The sequence below is a fragment of the Anolis carolinensis genome, chromosome 5 (genome assembly GCF_035594765.1).
Source record: "Anolis carolinensis isolate JA03-04 chromosome 5, rAnoCar3.1.pri, whole genome shotgun sequence".
Classification (NCBI taxonomy): Eukaryota; Metazoa; Chordata; class Lepidosauria; order Squamata; family Dactyloidae; genus Anolis; species Anolis carolinensis.
This window is the reverse complement of record NC_085845.1, coordinates 173,768,729-173,783,243: the sequence shown is the minus strand read 5'-3', so window position 1 is coordinate 173,783,243 and position 14,515 is coordinate 173,768,729. Positions and strand designations below refer to the sequence as shown.

The 14,515-nt window shown below is 41.1% G+C and overlaps 1 protein-coding gene across 1 annotated transcript in view; it reads left to right on the top strand.

Moving 5' to 3' along the window:
• Window positions 1-8,607: 8,607 nt before the first annotated feature.
• sh3bp1 (SH3 domain binding protein 1) overlaps window positions 8,608-14,515 on the top strand; it is a 49,551-nt gene continuing 43,643 nt past the window's right edge. Inside the window, exon 1 of the mRNA XM_062982747.1 lies at window positions 8,608-8,995. Coding sequence (XP_062838817.1) covers window positions 8,931-8,995 — 65 coding nt within the window. The 5' untranslated portion in view covers window positions 8,608-8,930. The remainder of the gene's footprint in view (window positions 8,996-14,515) is intronic.

Below are 14,515 nucleotides of genomic sequence, written 5' to 3'. Positions count from 1 at the left end.
GCCAATACATACAGAAATGCAGCAGATTCAACAGGTTTGGTCTAATGGAGCTTAGCTTTTGGAATCCTCGTCCATGATACAGATTGTGGAATGGCTGGTCTTCCAGATACTGTGAAGACTACAATTTCCATGATCTGCCTCAGTTATACAGTTAGATGTTACAGTCAGACAGCAATCAGAGGCTCATGGCTTCCTTAATAAAGGATTGGTTAAAAAAGGAAGGTGGGAATGACCAGTATAAATCCTCTAATGATTATACACTGCAACTGTTCATTGATTGCACCATTTTTTAAAGTTGGCATTAACAGTTTAACCATAAAATCATGGTAACCTATAGCATGCTGCAACTACCTTGTAAATTCTGCGATTCTGTGCACTTTGCATTAACACAGGTTGGAAACCACACATTTCAACTACAACTCCCAGAATTCCCCATCAAACTTGGACTTTTCTGTATTAGCATGAATGGAAGCTGGGGCAAAAGAATAAAATAAGTCCACCTTAATTTGTGTAGGATATGCCCTGAGTGAACAGCCGTGGTCTAAATAAAAAGAGATGCTTTCCAAAGAAGAGAGCAGGTAGTATAGTAATTTATCCGGTTCTGCAACTACCGTTAATTCAGTTTTTATTTTTCATTTTGAAGCAATTTATTTATTGCCTTGGCCCATTGGATCCTTGAAGATTATGTCCAATGGACAAAAATATTTAAAACAGTAAATTCATGATACTAACAGTTTCTCTTTTAAAATAGCATCGCAGTTTTAAAAGGGTTCTTTGCAGTAGGAGGAACAGCTCTAGCCATATTTATGCCCCAGAATTTCCTCTCTAAAGTCTTGCTATAAAAAGTGAAGAGATGAGTTTGGAGACCCAGAAGGGCACCTTGGTATAAACTGATTCTAATTCCATAGGGCTCTGGGGAAACAAATGGTTTTACAGTTAAAGCCAGAAACCGTAATCCTTTAGTAATGAATCAGTAACAGCAGCCATAAGTCAACACAACTATTTGTCTTTGATAAATAAATCAACTCATGCTGGCTTTGTGATGCATCTGTGCTAACAAAGAACCTTTAAAATCTGGAACCTTACTAGACAGTGTGTTCCTAGTTCTTGCATAGACTGTGTGAGGCAAGATTAGGCAGGAGGCAGGTCTCCAATGGTTTTGGAGTTCAGTTCCCGTAAGCCTTGATAATTGGCCATGATGTTTGGAGCTCATGAGACTTTGAAGCCTAAAACATCTAGAACTGTATCTTGCAGGCCAGCTGTTAAACTGCAGCTAGACAGTACAACAGTTAGGTGGATCTCTTAACTGGTTGACCAACTGAACCCAGGAAGTGCTGCTCATCAGTTGTTCTCTTCATCCTGGACAGAATTTATTACTGGGATGCTCAAGGTTCTGTCCTGGGCCTGGTGTTGTTTACATCTCTATAAATGACTTATGGAATCTAATTTACAGATGACACCAAATGGAAGGGGAGGTCAATACTCCAGAAAGAAGAAAATTAATTTCAACAGGAATAAATTTAGGATACTACATCTTGGAAGGAAAAATAAAGTACACAAATACAAAATGGGTGACATTTGGCTTTAAAGTAGTACACATAAAAAGGTCTATAGAGCTTAGTAAATCATGAGCTAAATATGATTCAACAGTGATTCAGTGATAAAAAAAAAAGCCAAGTCAATTCTGGCTACATCTACAGGAGCAAAGCATCTAGATTGAAGGTTGTAGTGGTGTCACTCTATTCTGTTTTATTCAGACCTCATCTGAAATACTGTGTTCTGGGCACGACAATTTAAGAAAGATATGGACAAACTGAAGTATGCTCAGAGATTTAGATTTATTACTGAATATGAGATTTAAACATGCTTCAGGTGGGATTAAATTTCATTTAAGTTAGTAAATGAGCATGTCCATTTGCATTACAAATACCTTTGCTTTGCTTTTTCCTGGGCCTTCAAAGATGATAGCACCCAAAGGGATAAAAGGCAGAAAAGCATGGGCAAAAAACCATTGCCTTCAGTTTAGAATGTCAGTTCTTACCAATCCCTAGCAAAATAGCCAATGATAAGGATTACAGGAACCATAATCCAGACATCTCTGGAGAGTCAAATAGTGTAGGTAATGATATGAAGATGTGCTTTCTGCATAAAGACCTCTAAGTAATCTCAAACCTTGCATAGTCCCAACACGTCAGCAGTTTAAGGACAGATAGAAAGTAGCAGAGCCTCCCAAAAATGTGGCCAGTTCTCAAGGGTATATCCAAAAAGACTTGTCCAAGCCCTGCTCCATCCCCTTCTTCATTTCCTTGTTTTTCTCCTTCCCTCTTGGACTCCTTCCATCTCTGATCTGCTACTGCTCCCTAAATTAAATTTCAAGTTCATACCTGCAGCAAACACAATAAAAACCTTACAATACTTGCATTTCTTGTAACATAAATTTCCATGGTCAAAGTCCAATTAAATATACAAGAAAGAAGCCAAGTCTGGGTTTAATGTCCTAAGATTATAATCCTGTAACTCCTTGGCAGTAATATCCAACGGACACAATCAAGTATACTTTGAGGAACTGTGCATAAGAATGTGCTGTCAGTACAGAATTGCATGCTTCAAACCCAACAAAAAGGTGTTGCCATAATTGTTGACACAAAGATTCACAAAACATTATTGGCAAATACTTAACTTGTAAAATTCATTGGCAAAAAAACAAGTATAGATCTCCAGGCGTTTTGACAATAATGGCCAGTGATCACTGATTACCCAATGTAACACAATTTTTGTCCCTGGTTATAAATGTCATTTCCAATTTTGGTTCTATCATAAAAACATGGAAAAAGTTTATTAAACTGCAAAAACTTTGTTTTTGCGGGACATCCTGCTCTAGTTTTTCAGTTATCTGACAAGAGTTTCAACCAAGCCAACATATTTGTGTGTCAGGATCTCCAATCCTCGACATCTCTCATAAAGCAGGCCAGCCATAAAACATCAGTTACCCTCTGGTATGTGAGAGTCCCTATATATGTGGCACAAAAGAAGGTTCTGGCATTCGGTACAATAAAAACTTGTTGGAATCTACCCGCGTGTGTCTTGGTGCTTTCTTTGGAAGACGGACCCACAGCACAACTGGGAGAAGAGAACCCGACATTGTGGCAGCCACAAAAACAAGTTTCTGGGGTATAACAACTACTTTCAAAGTAAGTATAGTACTGCACAATTAAACAAGAAATGGCACTTTCAAACCAGGCACAGAATTATTTTTTCAAATTGTGTTACATAGCGTTATGGGAGGTGGAGTCCAAAACACCTGGAGCTCTGCAATGGATCCAGAGTTGTATATTTGAACTGGGTGACAGATCTAGGGTGTTTTCAGTTTATGTTTTACTGTATCTTTATCTCCTGTGGCGCAGTGGGTTAAACCCTTATGCTGGCTGATCTGCTGACCTGCAGGTTGGCGGATCCAAACCACGAGATGGGATGAGCTCCTGTCTGTCAGCCCTAGCTTCCCATGCGGGGGCATGAGAGAAGTCTCCCAGCAGGATGGTAACATATCCCTGGGCAACATCTTTGTAGACGGCTGATTCTCTCACACCATAAGCAACTTACAGTATGTTCTTAATTAGCTTTTGACACGATATTTAAAAACCACCATGAAGAAGCCTTTCCCATTTGTATCTTCCTGATTAACTTTGGGGCCCTTCCACCCAGAATATCAAGATATAAAATTCCACAATACTGTATCTGCTTTGAACTTGAATCTATAGCAGTGTGGACTCAGATAACCCAGTTCAAAGCAGATATTGTGGAATTTTCTGTCTTGATACTCTGTGTTATATTACTGTGCGGAAGGGCCCTTGGTGTTAGAATTCAAAGATTTAGCCATGTTAATCTGGATCAGTAAATTTGAAAGAGAATAAGTAGCATAAGTTTTCACAGATTTCTGTGTATTTAATCAGATTCGCAGATGGGAAGTGCTTAGGAGCAGACCTTTATGATCAGATTACGTGTGTGAATAGCAATAGAAATGCAAAGTTTGTGTGATGGTGATAAGGTGACAAGTTCAGTTTTAACAATGGTTGTTGGGGATAAAAGCAGGAGGGAAGCTGTGACATAAAGCCAAGATAAGTAGATAACCATATTAATGGTGGAGGAAGTTCTTGGAATGTAGTGTATTATTGGCTGGAAACAAGAAAAGAGATGTGCTTGGTGTTAGGTGTCTTACATACCTTAGACCAGCATTGTTTGCTGCTCAGGTGCCAAAATGTCATGGGTCAACCCTGCCTTTTATCTACTCCTACAAGAAATGTGCACATCTTTTAGGAATTGTATTCACTGATATCAATTGCCAGTGTACCTACCTCTAATATGCACATCATCTGTGCCAGACAAAATAGGATGGTTGCAATGTAACCTAGAATGGTTTACTTTTGCATACATGGGGCTTCACAATTTCAGCGTTTTAAACATAACTGTCCTAAGGCAAATCTCTCCTCCCTCTTTTTTATGTTTTAAATGACAGAATGTCTCTTTTCATGTGTGCTTACTCTGACCATTTCCTTGTCTTGGTTTTGCTTTAATTCTCCCGCTTGTTGATATTGCATATCATTTATCCTATCATTAATTTGCCTATGTGGTTTCTTAGCCGGAAGAGAAATTGCAAATGGCTTCTAATGGAGTAAGTGCTTAGAGTAGACTGAGAAGGAGCAGGAAGAGAGCGCTACATTTTGCTTTCTCCAGGTCCACGTCCAACACATAAGAAAGCACAGGCGCCATTTTAGAAGAAGCAGGTTGCTTTCATGTACATGTACTCTGTGTCTTACCATACTATGACATTATCCTTTGACTCATTCTGGCTCAGTTAAAAAACATTTTTTCATGAACTTGGCAAGTCTGCAAAATGTAATGGTGTGGGCACTGGACTGATATGGAAACCCGCTCAGTGAATCACACTCTCTCAGCCTCAGCAGTAGGCAATGGCAAACCTCCTTTGAACAAATGCTGCCAAGAAAACCTTGTGATGGGTTCACCACAACTCAGAAATAACTTGAAGGCATATAATAAGCAAATAGATTACATTTAAATCCTACCTTTCCTCCAGAGGACTCAAGATACTACACATGGCTGACATTCTCTATGTTTTATACCTATGTTGTTGTTACCTTCCCATTGGAGTGGTACCTATTGATCTACTCACACTTGCATGCATTTGAATTGCTAGTTTGGCAGGAGCTGGGGCTAACACTGGGAGCTCACCACGCCCCACGGATTTGAACTGCCAACCTTCTGGTCCGCAAGTTCAGTAGTTTAACCTGCTTCGCCACTGTGGTCCCATATTTAACTAGATATTTTTCATATAACTAGATGATGTGCAATAACTGCTTTCACACTTAATAGCACTTTTTGTCTTGCGAAGATTAGGAGCTACTATCCAGGGGCAGATTATTCCTCCACAGAGAAACAGCAAATGCCACCACTACTCAACTAGGTCTAAGTGTATCATTCCTGAGACCATGAACATTATTTTGGCACTGGAGACAGCAAATGTGATGAACAATTTTCTTTGGTAATATAAACAAAATCAATGCCTTTTCATGACACCCCAAACTGGCTGCCTGATGCAGCTGCCGCACACTGCACAATGGCAAAGCTGGCCTTTCTATTATCTTTCTACTATCATTCAAACCCAATAGTTTTGGTGTATCAGTAGTAGTACCCTTAAATCCTGAAGAATTTAGGGCCAGAAGGAAAAAGGTAGCCAACCACTTTTTCCAGCGCACACCTTCTGTACCATTTGGCTACCATGGTGAACAGGTCGTCGATTAATTGGTCATCCACAAATCTAGCAAATCTTTAAAAGTCACCTAAGCTAGTGGTCATTTACAACATCTTACAACAGTGTGAGTTTCTTGCTTATTCTATGTTCTATGATAAAGTTTATCTGCTGCTTTTCTCTGTTATTACTGTGCAGCACAGCTTTGAAAAGTTACTTCTTGTACAACTCCTAGAATTCCCCCGCTAACCTGGCTACTGCAACGTTCTGAGAGCTGTGCTGCAAACGTTTCCCAAGCTCATTTCTACCGCTAATCAGCTTTTTTTATTAGATGACGCTGAAGGGGTGAGGGTGGCTCTTTCAGCACATATTTATAATTCCACACATTGAACAGAACACTTAGGAGATTGAAAAGAGGGCTGTTGAATGCGCCATTGTTTGGCAGAGTAAGCATGGAATTATGAACAATGTTCTGAGAGCCAGTCATGATTTCAGCATTGGACTAGGACACTGGGAAACCAGGGTTTGAATCCACGCTCAATCATGGAAACCCACTGGGTGACCTTGGGCAAATCACACTCTCTCAGCCTCAAAGGAAAGCAAAAGCAAATACCCTATGAAGAAATTCTGCCCAAAAAAATCCTATTTGCTTTGGAGTCGCCATGTCAGAAATCACTTGAAGGCATACAACAACAGCCATTCAAACTTTAATGTTTTGTGCTCTGCATGAGATTAGAAACGTGATAAAGCGGGATTTTTTTTTTTTTTTACAAAGCAAGGGAAATATAATCAGGATTCTGGTCCTTATGCAGACAAGACTGAAAATAGAACTTGCAGTGTGGCATGAAAACTCAATAGCAAAGCAAGATAAATCAGTGATCAGATAAGGAAGATTCCAGTACTCAGACCTCATTGTATATCAGCATTTCCTTAATGAAGAATTTTGTTTAAAGCAGAGGATTAACAGCCTTAGGAACTGTGTGGGCAAGATGCAATTAGAGATTTTGGGAGAGGACAGGACATGAATCTGTATAATTGTAGGTTGTGTTGTTTGATGATCAGTAGAGTTGTCACACACCACAAGATTTACACAAGGAAGAGACCTTGCCCACAAGAAAGAGGGCCAAGTACCCTTGGTATCCAGAGTCAACCATCCACAACTTGAAAATATCCATGACTTGAAAATATTATTTTTAAAATCCCAAAAGAAAACACTGATTTTGCCATTTTATATATATATAATTTTACTACACCACTGTATGTATTTGGATTTGAGCATCCATGGACCTCAGTATCCACAGGTATCCTGGAACTCAAATCCAGCAGATAGCAAGAGCCTGCTGTAATTGAAAACGCTACAGGTGGCTTTCCAGATTTGCTGGGGCTAAGAGCACAGAATCTCCCAAAAGTCAAAAACTGCAAATAGTTCTTTATTACTTGAAATAACACCTCTCTAGGAATCACTGGGTTCTCCAGCAATACTGTGGTTAACGTCCAGTGGAAATAGATCTTAAAGTTGCAATGAAGAATTTAAGAGATTCCTAGAGAGCACAGTTTAATCAAATCCGTGAATGAATAATTCCGCAAAAAGTCAAACTTGCGAATATGGAGGTCCTACCTGAAAATCAGAGCTTGTGATTCCATCTCCCAGAATCTTATAACCAGTTTGACTACTACCCTGCAGAAGATCTCTGTTTTGTTCAACTCTCCTGAACAAACTCCCTATCAAAGCTGAGAAAGTTGGCTTTGTACCCCCATAGTCCATGCTGGATGGAGCAGATGGGAGTTGCAGGTCAAAACATCTGGTAGAGCTCAATTTTCCCCATCTATATTCTATATCCTCCCTCCTTCTACCTGCTACTCAACTTTCTTCCTCATCAAGGGTGCGTCTACACCAGTTGTTCCCAACCTCTGCTTCATGGACCAACAGTGGTCCGCAAGAACTAAAATATGGTCTGCGGCTTCACCATTACAACTACGGATAATAACAGTCCAACAAAAAAAAAATTCTTGGTGTCTTCATTTTCAGGCCTGTTCTTGGGGTTCTTTGAAGTGATGATTCAGAAAATTGCATTGGATAGACCACATCAGCTCTACACTATTAAATATGGTTTTCTGTGGGTGAGCAGATGGTGACTACTGGGTGGCATATGTTCTGTATCAGAAACTAGAGCTGATGTGGTCTATCCAATGCAATTTTTTGAATCAGCACCCCAAATAACCAAACCAAATTTAAAGTTGACCAAAAACTGATTCGTAACCCTTTTGGTACTAATGTTGGAGTGGTCCCTGGTCAAAGTGGTCCCTGGTCAAAAAAAGGTTGGCAACCACTGTTCTACACTGTAGAATTAATGCAATTTGACCCCACTTCAGTGTGGCCCAGTGCTATGGAATCCTAGGAGTTGAAGTTTGATGAAGCTCCAGCACTCTTTGGCAGCGAAGGCTAAAGACCTTGTAAAACTACAACTCCTTGGATTCCATAGCACTGGGTCATGCCAGTTAAAGGGGGGTGAAACTGCTTTAATTCTACAGCACAGATGCCTTCCTAGCTGCAGTTTCAGGAGTCCTGCAACCACCCAACCCCCAGAGATGTCAGTCTGCCAAAGCTGAGAAAGAGAGAAAACAAAAGTAGGAAGTACTACAACCACCAGCTCTTGCAGAAGAAGTGGCTTGTTCTGCCTTGCTGCCTGTTTGCTGTCATAATATTTCCCCTTTAAGGCTCGGTGGGAGTTATTTCTACTGATCTTCGATGGGGTGGTGACAGGAACCGAGAGAAGCGGCGGGCAGAGGTCTTACCTGATCAGAAACAGAGGAAGGTGGCGGTGAGTAGAGGCGAGAGGGAGGAAGACAGTGCAAGAAGGTGGAGTAAGGAGAAGTAGAAAGGAACAGAAGAAGTGGAGGGAAGGAGAAGGAAGTCGACCTGGGAGGAGGAGGAGGAGGAGAGGAGAGGCACAGAAGAGGAGGCAGGGGGGAGGGAAACCGCGAAGGAAGGCGAGGAAATGAGGAGGAAGCAAACCTGTTGAGGAGGAAGAGGAGGAGGAGGAGAGAAGGGATGGCGGCCAGAGGCGCCGGCGGGCCTTAAAGGAGGGCTAGTGGGTGGAAGTGGGCGGTTGGAGCCCGGCCGCTTTGATCCTGGTCTTGGGACGCTTTTCATCTTTCCTTCAAGATGATGAAGAAACAGTTCAACTGGATGCGGCAGCAGCTCAGCCACCCGGGCATCGGCGGCGGACGGTAAGCGGCGCCTTCGCTTTCAGAGATTCCCGAAGTTGCTCTTCTGGACTTCGACTCCCAGAAGCCGCAGCCAACTTGCCCAGTGGTCAGAGATTCTGGGAGTTGAAGCCCAAAACCTCCGAAAGAGCAAAGTTTTGAAACAGCCCAGCTTCCTCTTCGGGTGCATCTACACCAGGCATGGGCAAACTCCGGCCCTCCAGGCCTTTTGGACTTCAACTCCCACAATTTCTAACACCTGGAGGACCCAAGTTTGTCCATGGCTGATCAACATTGTAGACTCGGACGCTACTACAGTAGAATCTCGCTTATCCAACCTAAATGGGCCGGCAGAATGTTGGATAAGCGAATATGTTGGATAATAAGGAGAGATTGAGGAAAGGCCTATTAAACCTCAAATTAGGTTATGATTTTACAAATTAAGAACCAAAACATCATGTTATACAACAAATTTGACAGAAAAAGTAGTTCAATACACAGCAATGCTATGTAGTAATTACTGTATTTACGAATTTAGCACCAAAATATCACGATGCATTGAAAAAATTGACTACAAAAATCCGTTGGATAATCCAGAAAGTTGGATAAGTGAGACTCTACTGTATTTATTTATTTACCCTATTTATACCCTCCTTCCTCTATCCTGAAGGGGATTCAAAGCAGCTTAGGTATGGCAATTATTCAATGCCTTAAAACACATACAAAACATTAAGCTTAAAATAAATTAGATTAAAATTAATACATATCAAACACTTAAAAGCATTGCATTCAATGTTAAAATCACACCATCCAGAAATCATAGTCCAAGGCCGTTCCATAGTCATTGCATATATTCCAAATATATTATTACACGGCTCTATTCTCAGAAAGCCTGATCCCAGAGCCAGGTTTTTGCTTTCCTTCTGAAGGCTAGGCGAGAAGGGGCTGATCTGATCTCATTGGGGAGGGAGTTCCATATCCGCGGGGCCACCACTGAGAAGGCCCCGTCTCTCGTTCCCACCAGTCGCGCTTGTGAAGAAGGCAAGACCGAGAGCAGGGCCTCCCCGCTATGAAGTTTGACACCATGTTAACTGCTGTGGCTCAGTGCAACGGGATTCTGGGAGTTGTGGTTTGGTGAGGCACCAGCACGCTTTGCCAGAGAAGGCTCAAGACCTTGTAAAATTATAACCAGCAGGATTCAATAACATTTACCAGTGTAGATGCAGCCATAGAGGGAAATGAATAGAATAGGGCAACCCTTCCAGCCATGCTTGGAAGCATCCAAGGCAACAGCCGAAGTTTGCCCATTCCTGGGCTAGAGCATAAGTAGCCTTTGGCTAGAACCACAAGCCACAGAATCCCTTAGTTATGCTATTAGACCTTGTAGTTCCCCAAAAGTAACTTTTCCAAGTGGACTGGAGGCTATCTCTTCCCCATTTGGACATCAGCAGAAGGAGTAATAACTGGTCACCTACTAAGCTGTTTTGGCGACAACTTGAAAAGAAGCTGGTCTGTCTCATCTGACCTCACATAGGATACATAGGAGTTGAGGTTGGTGGGAAAATATACCAGGGTCACATTTCATCTCAGTATCCTTTTGGGCAGGCTACAGAGACAGATCTTAGCCAATTCAAAAGTGAAAACTAGGCGTTCTGTGTCAGGATGCATGTGCTTAAATCTGTCTAAACTGCTGCAGCCAGTTTTTTAGCACCAACATTTTTCAAAATTCAGGATTAAGGGGTTTGAGAGGTATGTGGTCTCCTTGTGGCACTTGAGCCAGAAAATTGGGAGTGAGACCACTTGGGGATAACAGGTTGCACTTTCCCAATTCTCTTAAACTATCCACATATTGGCTAGACCAGAGGTGGTAACCTTCTATGTGTTGTGAGTATACAGTTTCCTTAATTATCTAACCAGCTTAAGCAATAGTAAGAGATAATGGAAGTTGTAGTCCAACACCATCTGTAGGGCCACATGTTCCTTAGGTTGGTCATGGTATTTCAATACTCTAACATTACTTTGTAGCTGGAGTGAGCACAGTTTTCCTACGATCTGGGTCTTCTCTGTGGTGTTGTTTATTTAAGTAATAAAAATTCTGCAATTTTACTATCATTTAGTTTGTTGTCCTCTACATGAGGATAAGAAATGTATTCATACCCCTGACCATTCCAATTTGGCAGGGACTGTGCTGCTTAATCTTGTTATTGCATTTTTAATAGACTTCCCTCCCACTTTCCTCCTTTGGCCTTAGCATTACTCAGTTGCCACAAACAGAATTAAAAATGCAAAAGCAATTTCCACGGAATTAATTCAGCTGCGGAAAGAAGAAAGGGCAGGATCTTGTCCTTCCCTGTAGACTCAGATAAAAGCAAACTGCTGCAGCTGCTCCTAATCTGAATAATCGTACACATTAACAACTTTTCCCAACTTGACCACACAGTAATATTGCTGGAGTACACATGTCCTAATTTTCATCTGTTGAAATGTTAAAGGAATGGGTATGCAGTTCTGCATTCACACCTTTAGTTAATGTACTTTATTTAGATCAGGCATGGGCAAACTTTGGCCCTCCAGGTGTTTGGACTTCAACTCCCACAATTCCCAGGCCTGGGTTAGACTGATAAGTTTTAGCTGCAGATGGCGACTCCATTATATGCATATTTGGGTCCTTGGTATCTACTGGGCTTTGGTTTCAAGACCCCCATAGATCCCAAAATCTATGGATGTTCAAGTCCCACCAGATACAATAGAACAGTAAAAAGGCAACCCTTATATAAAATGGCAAAATCAGTATTTGCCTTTTTGCAAAAATTTTGGATATAGTCATTCAGAATCTGGATTCAGACCTATGGAGAGGGAGGGCTGGGTGTATTACTTTGTTGGGGTAGTGAAGACCCTACATATTTCTGATTTAAAATCTGGACATTCTCAAACTTGTAAATAAGATTCAAGATCTGGCACCAACTCATAATCTAGATGTCTGTAGGCTAATAAGAAATGAACTGAGAGTTGTTTCATTTTGCCAAGCAGTTCGAATGGACGAGCGGGGATCCATAAAACAGGAAACAAACAGAACCAGATAAGTGGATGTTCATTAAGTGGGGCAGAAACTGATACACTGTTGAACTTTTTGTGTTGATTGTTTTAGATTGTTTAAAAGTATTTCCCTACTAGTTGATTTGTTACCCATTGTAAGAGAGTAGTAATCCTTAGTATGGAATTTCACTCTCTCCTCTTGGGACTTTGGGTTGATTCAAGACTGCACAAGTCCATAGCTAGGATGAGGTTTGAATTCTAGTTTTCCTAGCATTATACTGTTTTCAATGCTGGACGATGATTCTGGAGACCAGGCTTCAAATCTTCAGCTGTCAAATCCACCAGGTAACTTTGAGCAAGTCACACTCTGTCATGGACAGAGGAAGGTAATGGCAGACCACTTCTGAACAGATCTTGCCAAACAAAACCTGTGATAGGTTCACTATAGAAATGTCTTGAAGGCACACAGCAACAACTAGATCCAGGATCTACTGGCTCCAGTTATCCATGCAAAGCTCGCATTACATTTTGGCCTACAACTTTCAGATTCCTTTCAGGTCTTAGAGTTTTAGTCCAAATAGTAACTTTTCCAGGTTCTGGTGGCTATAAGACATTTTACACATACCTATCCCAGCCGTCTTCTTTCCTTGCTGGGAGCCTTCTCTCCCCGCACAAGCAATTTGTTGAAATTGGTGGGAAATCAGCAAGGGTGGATCAGTTAATTGCAAGGTGGGCATCCATAAGAGACATATTTAATGTCTTCAACCTTAAAAAAATCCTCAGATTATTCCATACACCTGAATGTGGTTCCTAATCCCTCCACAGTTGCCCACCCTGGATTTAAAGGGCCACAGTTATACACTCCATCTAAAGTTGGGTTAAAGAACTGTTAGAGCAGTGGTTCTCAACCTGTGGGTCCCCAAATGTTTTGGCCTACAACTCCCAGAAATCCTAACAGCTAGTAAACTGGTTGGGATTTCTGGGAGTTGTAGGACAAAACACCGTGGGACTCACAGGCTGAGAAGCACTGGGTTAAAGAGTCTCTCCTTGGGTTGAACATTTCCTTTGGTATTTTTACATCTTGGCTCTACTGTTTTCTTCTTCATTAGGCCTGCTACAGGGAAAGGGAGTACAGTAGAGTCTCACTTATCCAACACTCGCTTATCCAACGTTCTGGATTATCCAACGCATTTTTGTAGTCAATGTTTTCAATATATAGTGATATTTTGGTGCTAAATTAATACAGTAATTACTATATAGCATTACTGCGTATTGAACTACTTTTTCTGCCAAATTTGTTGTCTAACATGATGTTTTGGTGCTTCATTTATAAAATCATAACCTAATTTGATGTTTAATAGGCTTTTCCTTAACCCCTCCTTATTATCCAACATATTCGCTTATCCAACATTCTGCCGGCCCATTTACGTTGGATAAGTGAGACTCTACTGTATTTGGTCCTCTACATCTTTCAGCATACAATGCCCATCAGCTGTGGATGGCTTGTGGACCAGTCAAAGGGAGGCTTCATTCTGAAATGGTGTTAATGCCCCCAGTTCTTCCATGCATCAGCTGCCCATGCCTTCAACGTTACCAAATTAGCCAAGAACAAGGACTTGTGGTATTTGTAATCTATAACATCTGGAGGGCCAATTCCTCATCCCTGGCCTTTTCTCTCTTTACTCTGAAAACCCGACAAAGACACCAGCAGAAACAGGGCAGGGTTCTTCACTGAGATGTCCCAGAGCTGTTTTTCCTGTCTTCCCTGTCTAGTAGTTGTTGTCGATGTATCAGGAGGCTGGTGTTAACTCATCTCATTCCATGATAGGCAAGGAGGAACTTTCATAGAAAATACAGTTACTCACCTGAGCCATTTTTGCCAGTGATTTTTAAAATAGGTCACTGTGGGAGGGACCCATATTAACTATATGATTTGCTTTCAGTGTAACATACTCTCCGGTATTTCACTGAAGAAATCTAGGACACACATAGCTAATCATTATTAGAATGTGGTCAAGGTGACTAAAGCTATGAATGGAGAAAATATTATATGAGATGCTGTAGTTTGCTTTTGCCTGAGCCTGTTGGGGAGGACTAGATTCCTCTCCTCCTCCTTTTTGATGATTTCATCTCACTTGCTGCACCTGTAGTATGTGTAGTAATACATTTAAAATAATACATCTAAAGTTGAGGGTGTGAGTTAAAAATAAAATATGACTTTTTAAGAGTAGACTTATCAATGTGGTCACGATGACTTCCAGATAACGTTTTTAGTTCTACCTCCTATATAACAATTTCCAGAAAATTTCAGGGTAATTTAATTTTACTGATTACTGGCTTAAGTTTATCTTCAAATGTCTCTCTTTTACTTTCTGGCCATGTGAACAACGTTCACAGCTAATCTATTCCAAGTTAAGAACTATTCTCAGTATCATTTGCTGCAGGCATTGCTACCACTGTTCCCCTATTCTGGCCATAACTGGTATTATATTTCAGTTCCCATTCTCC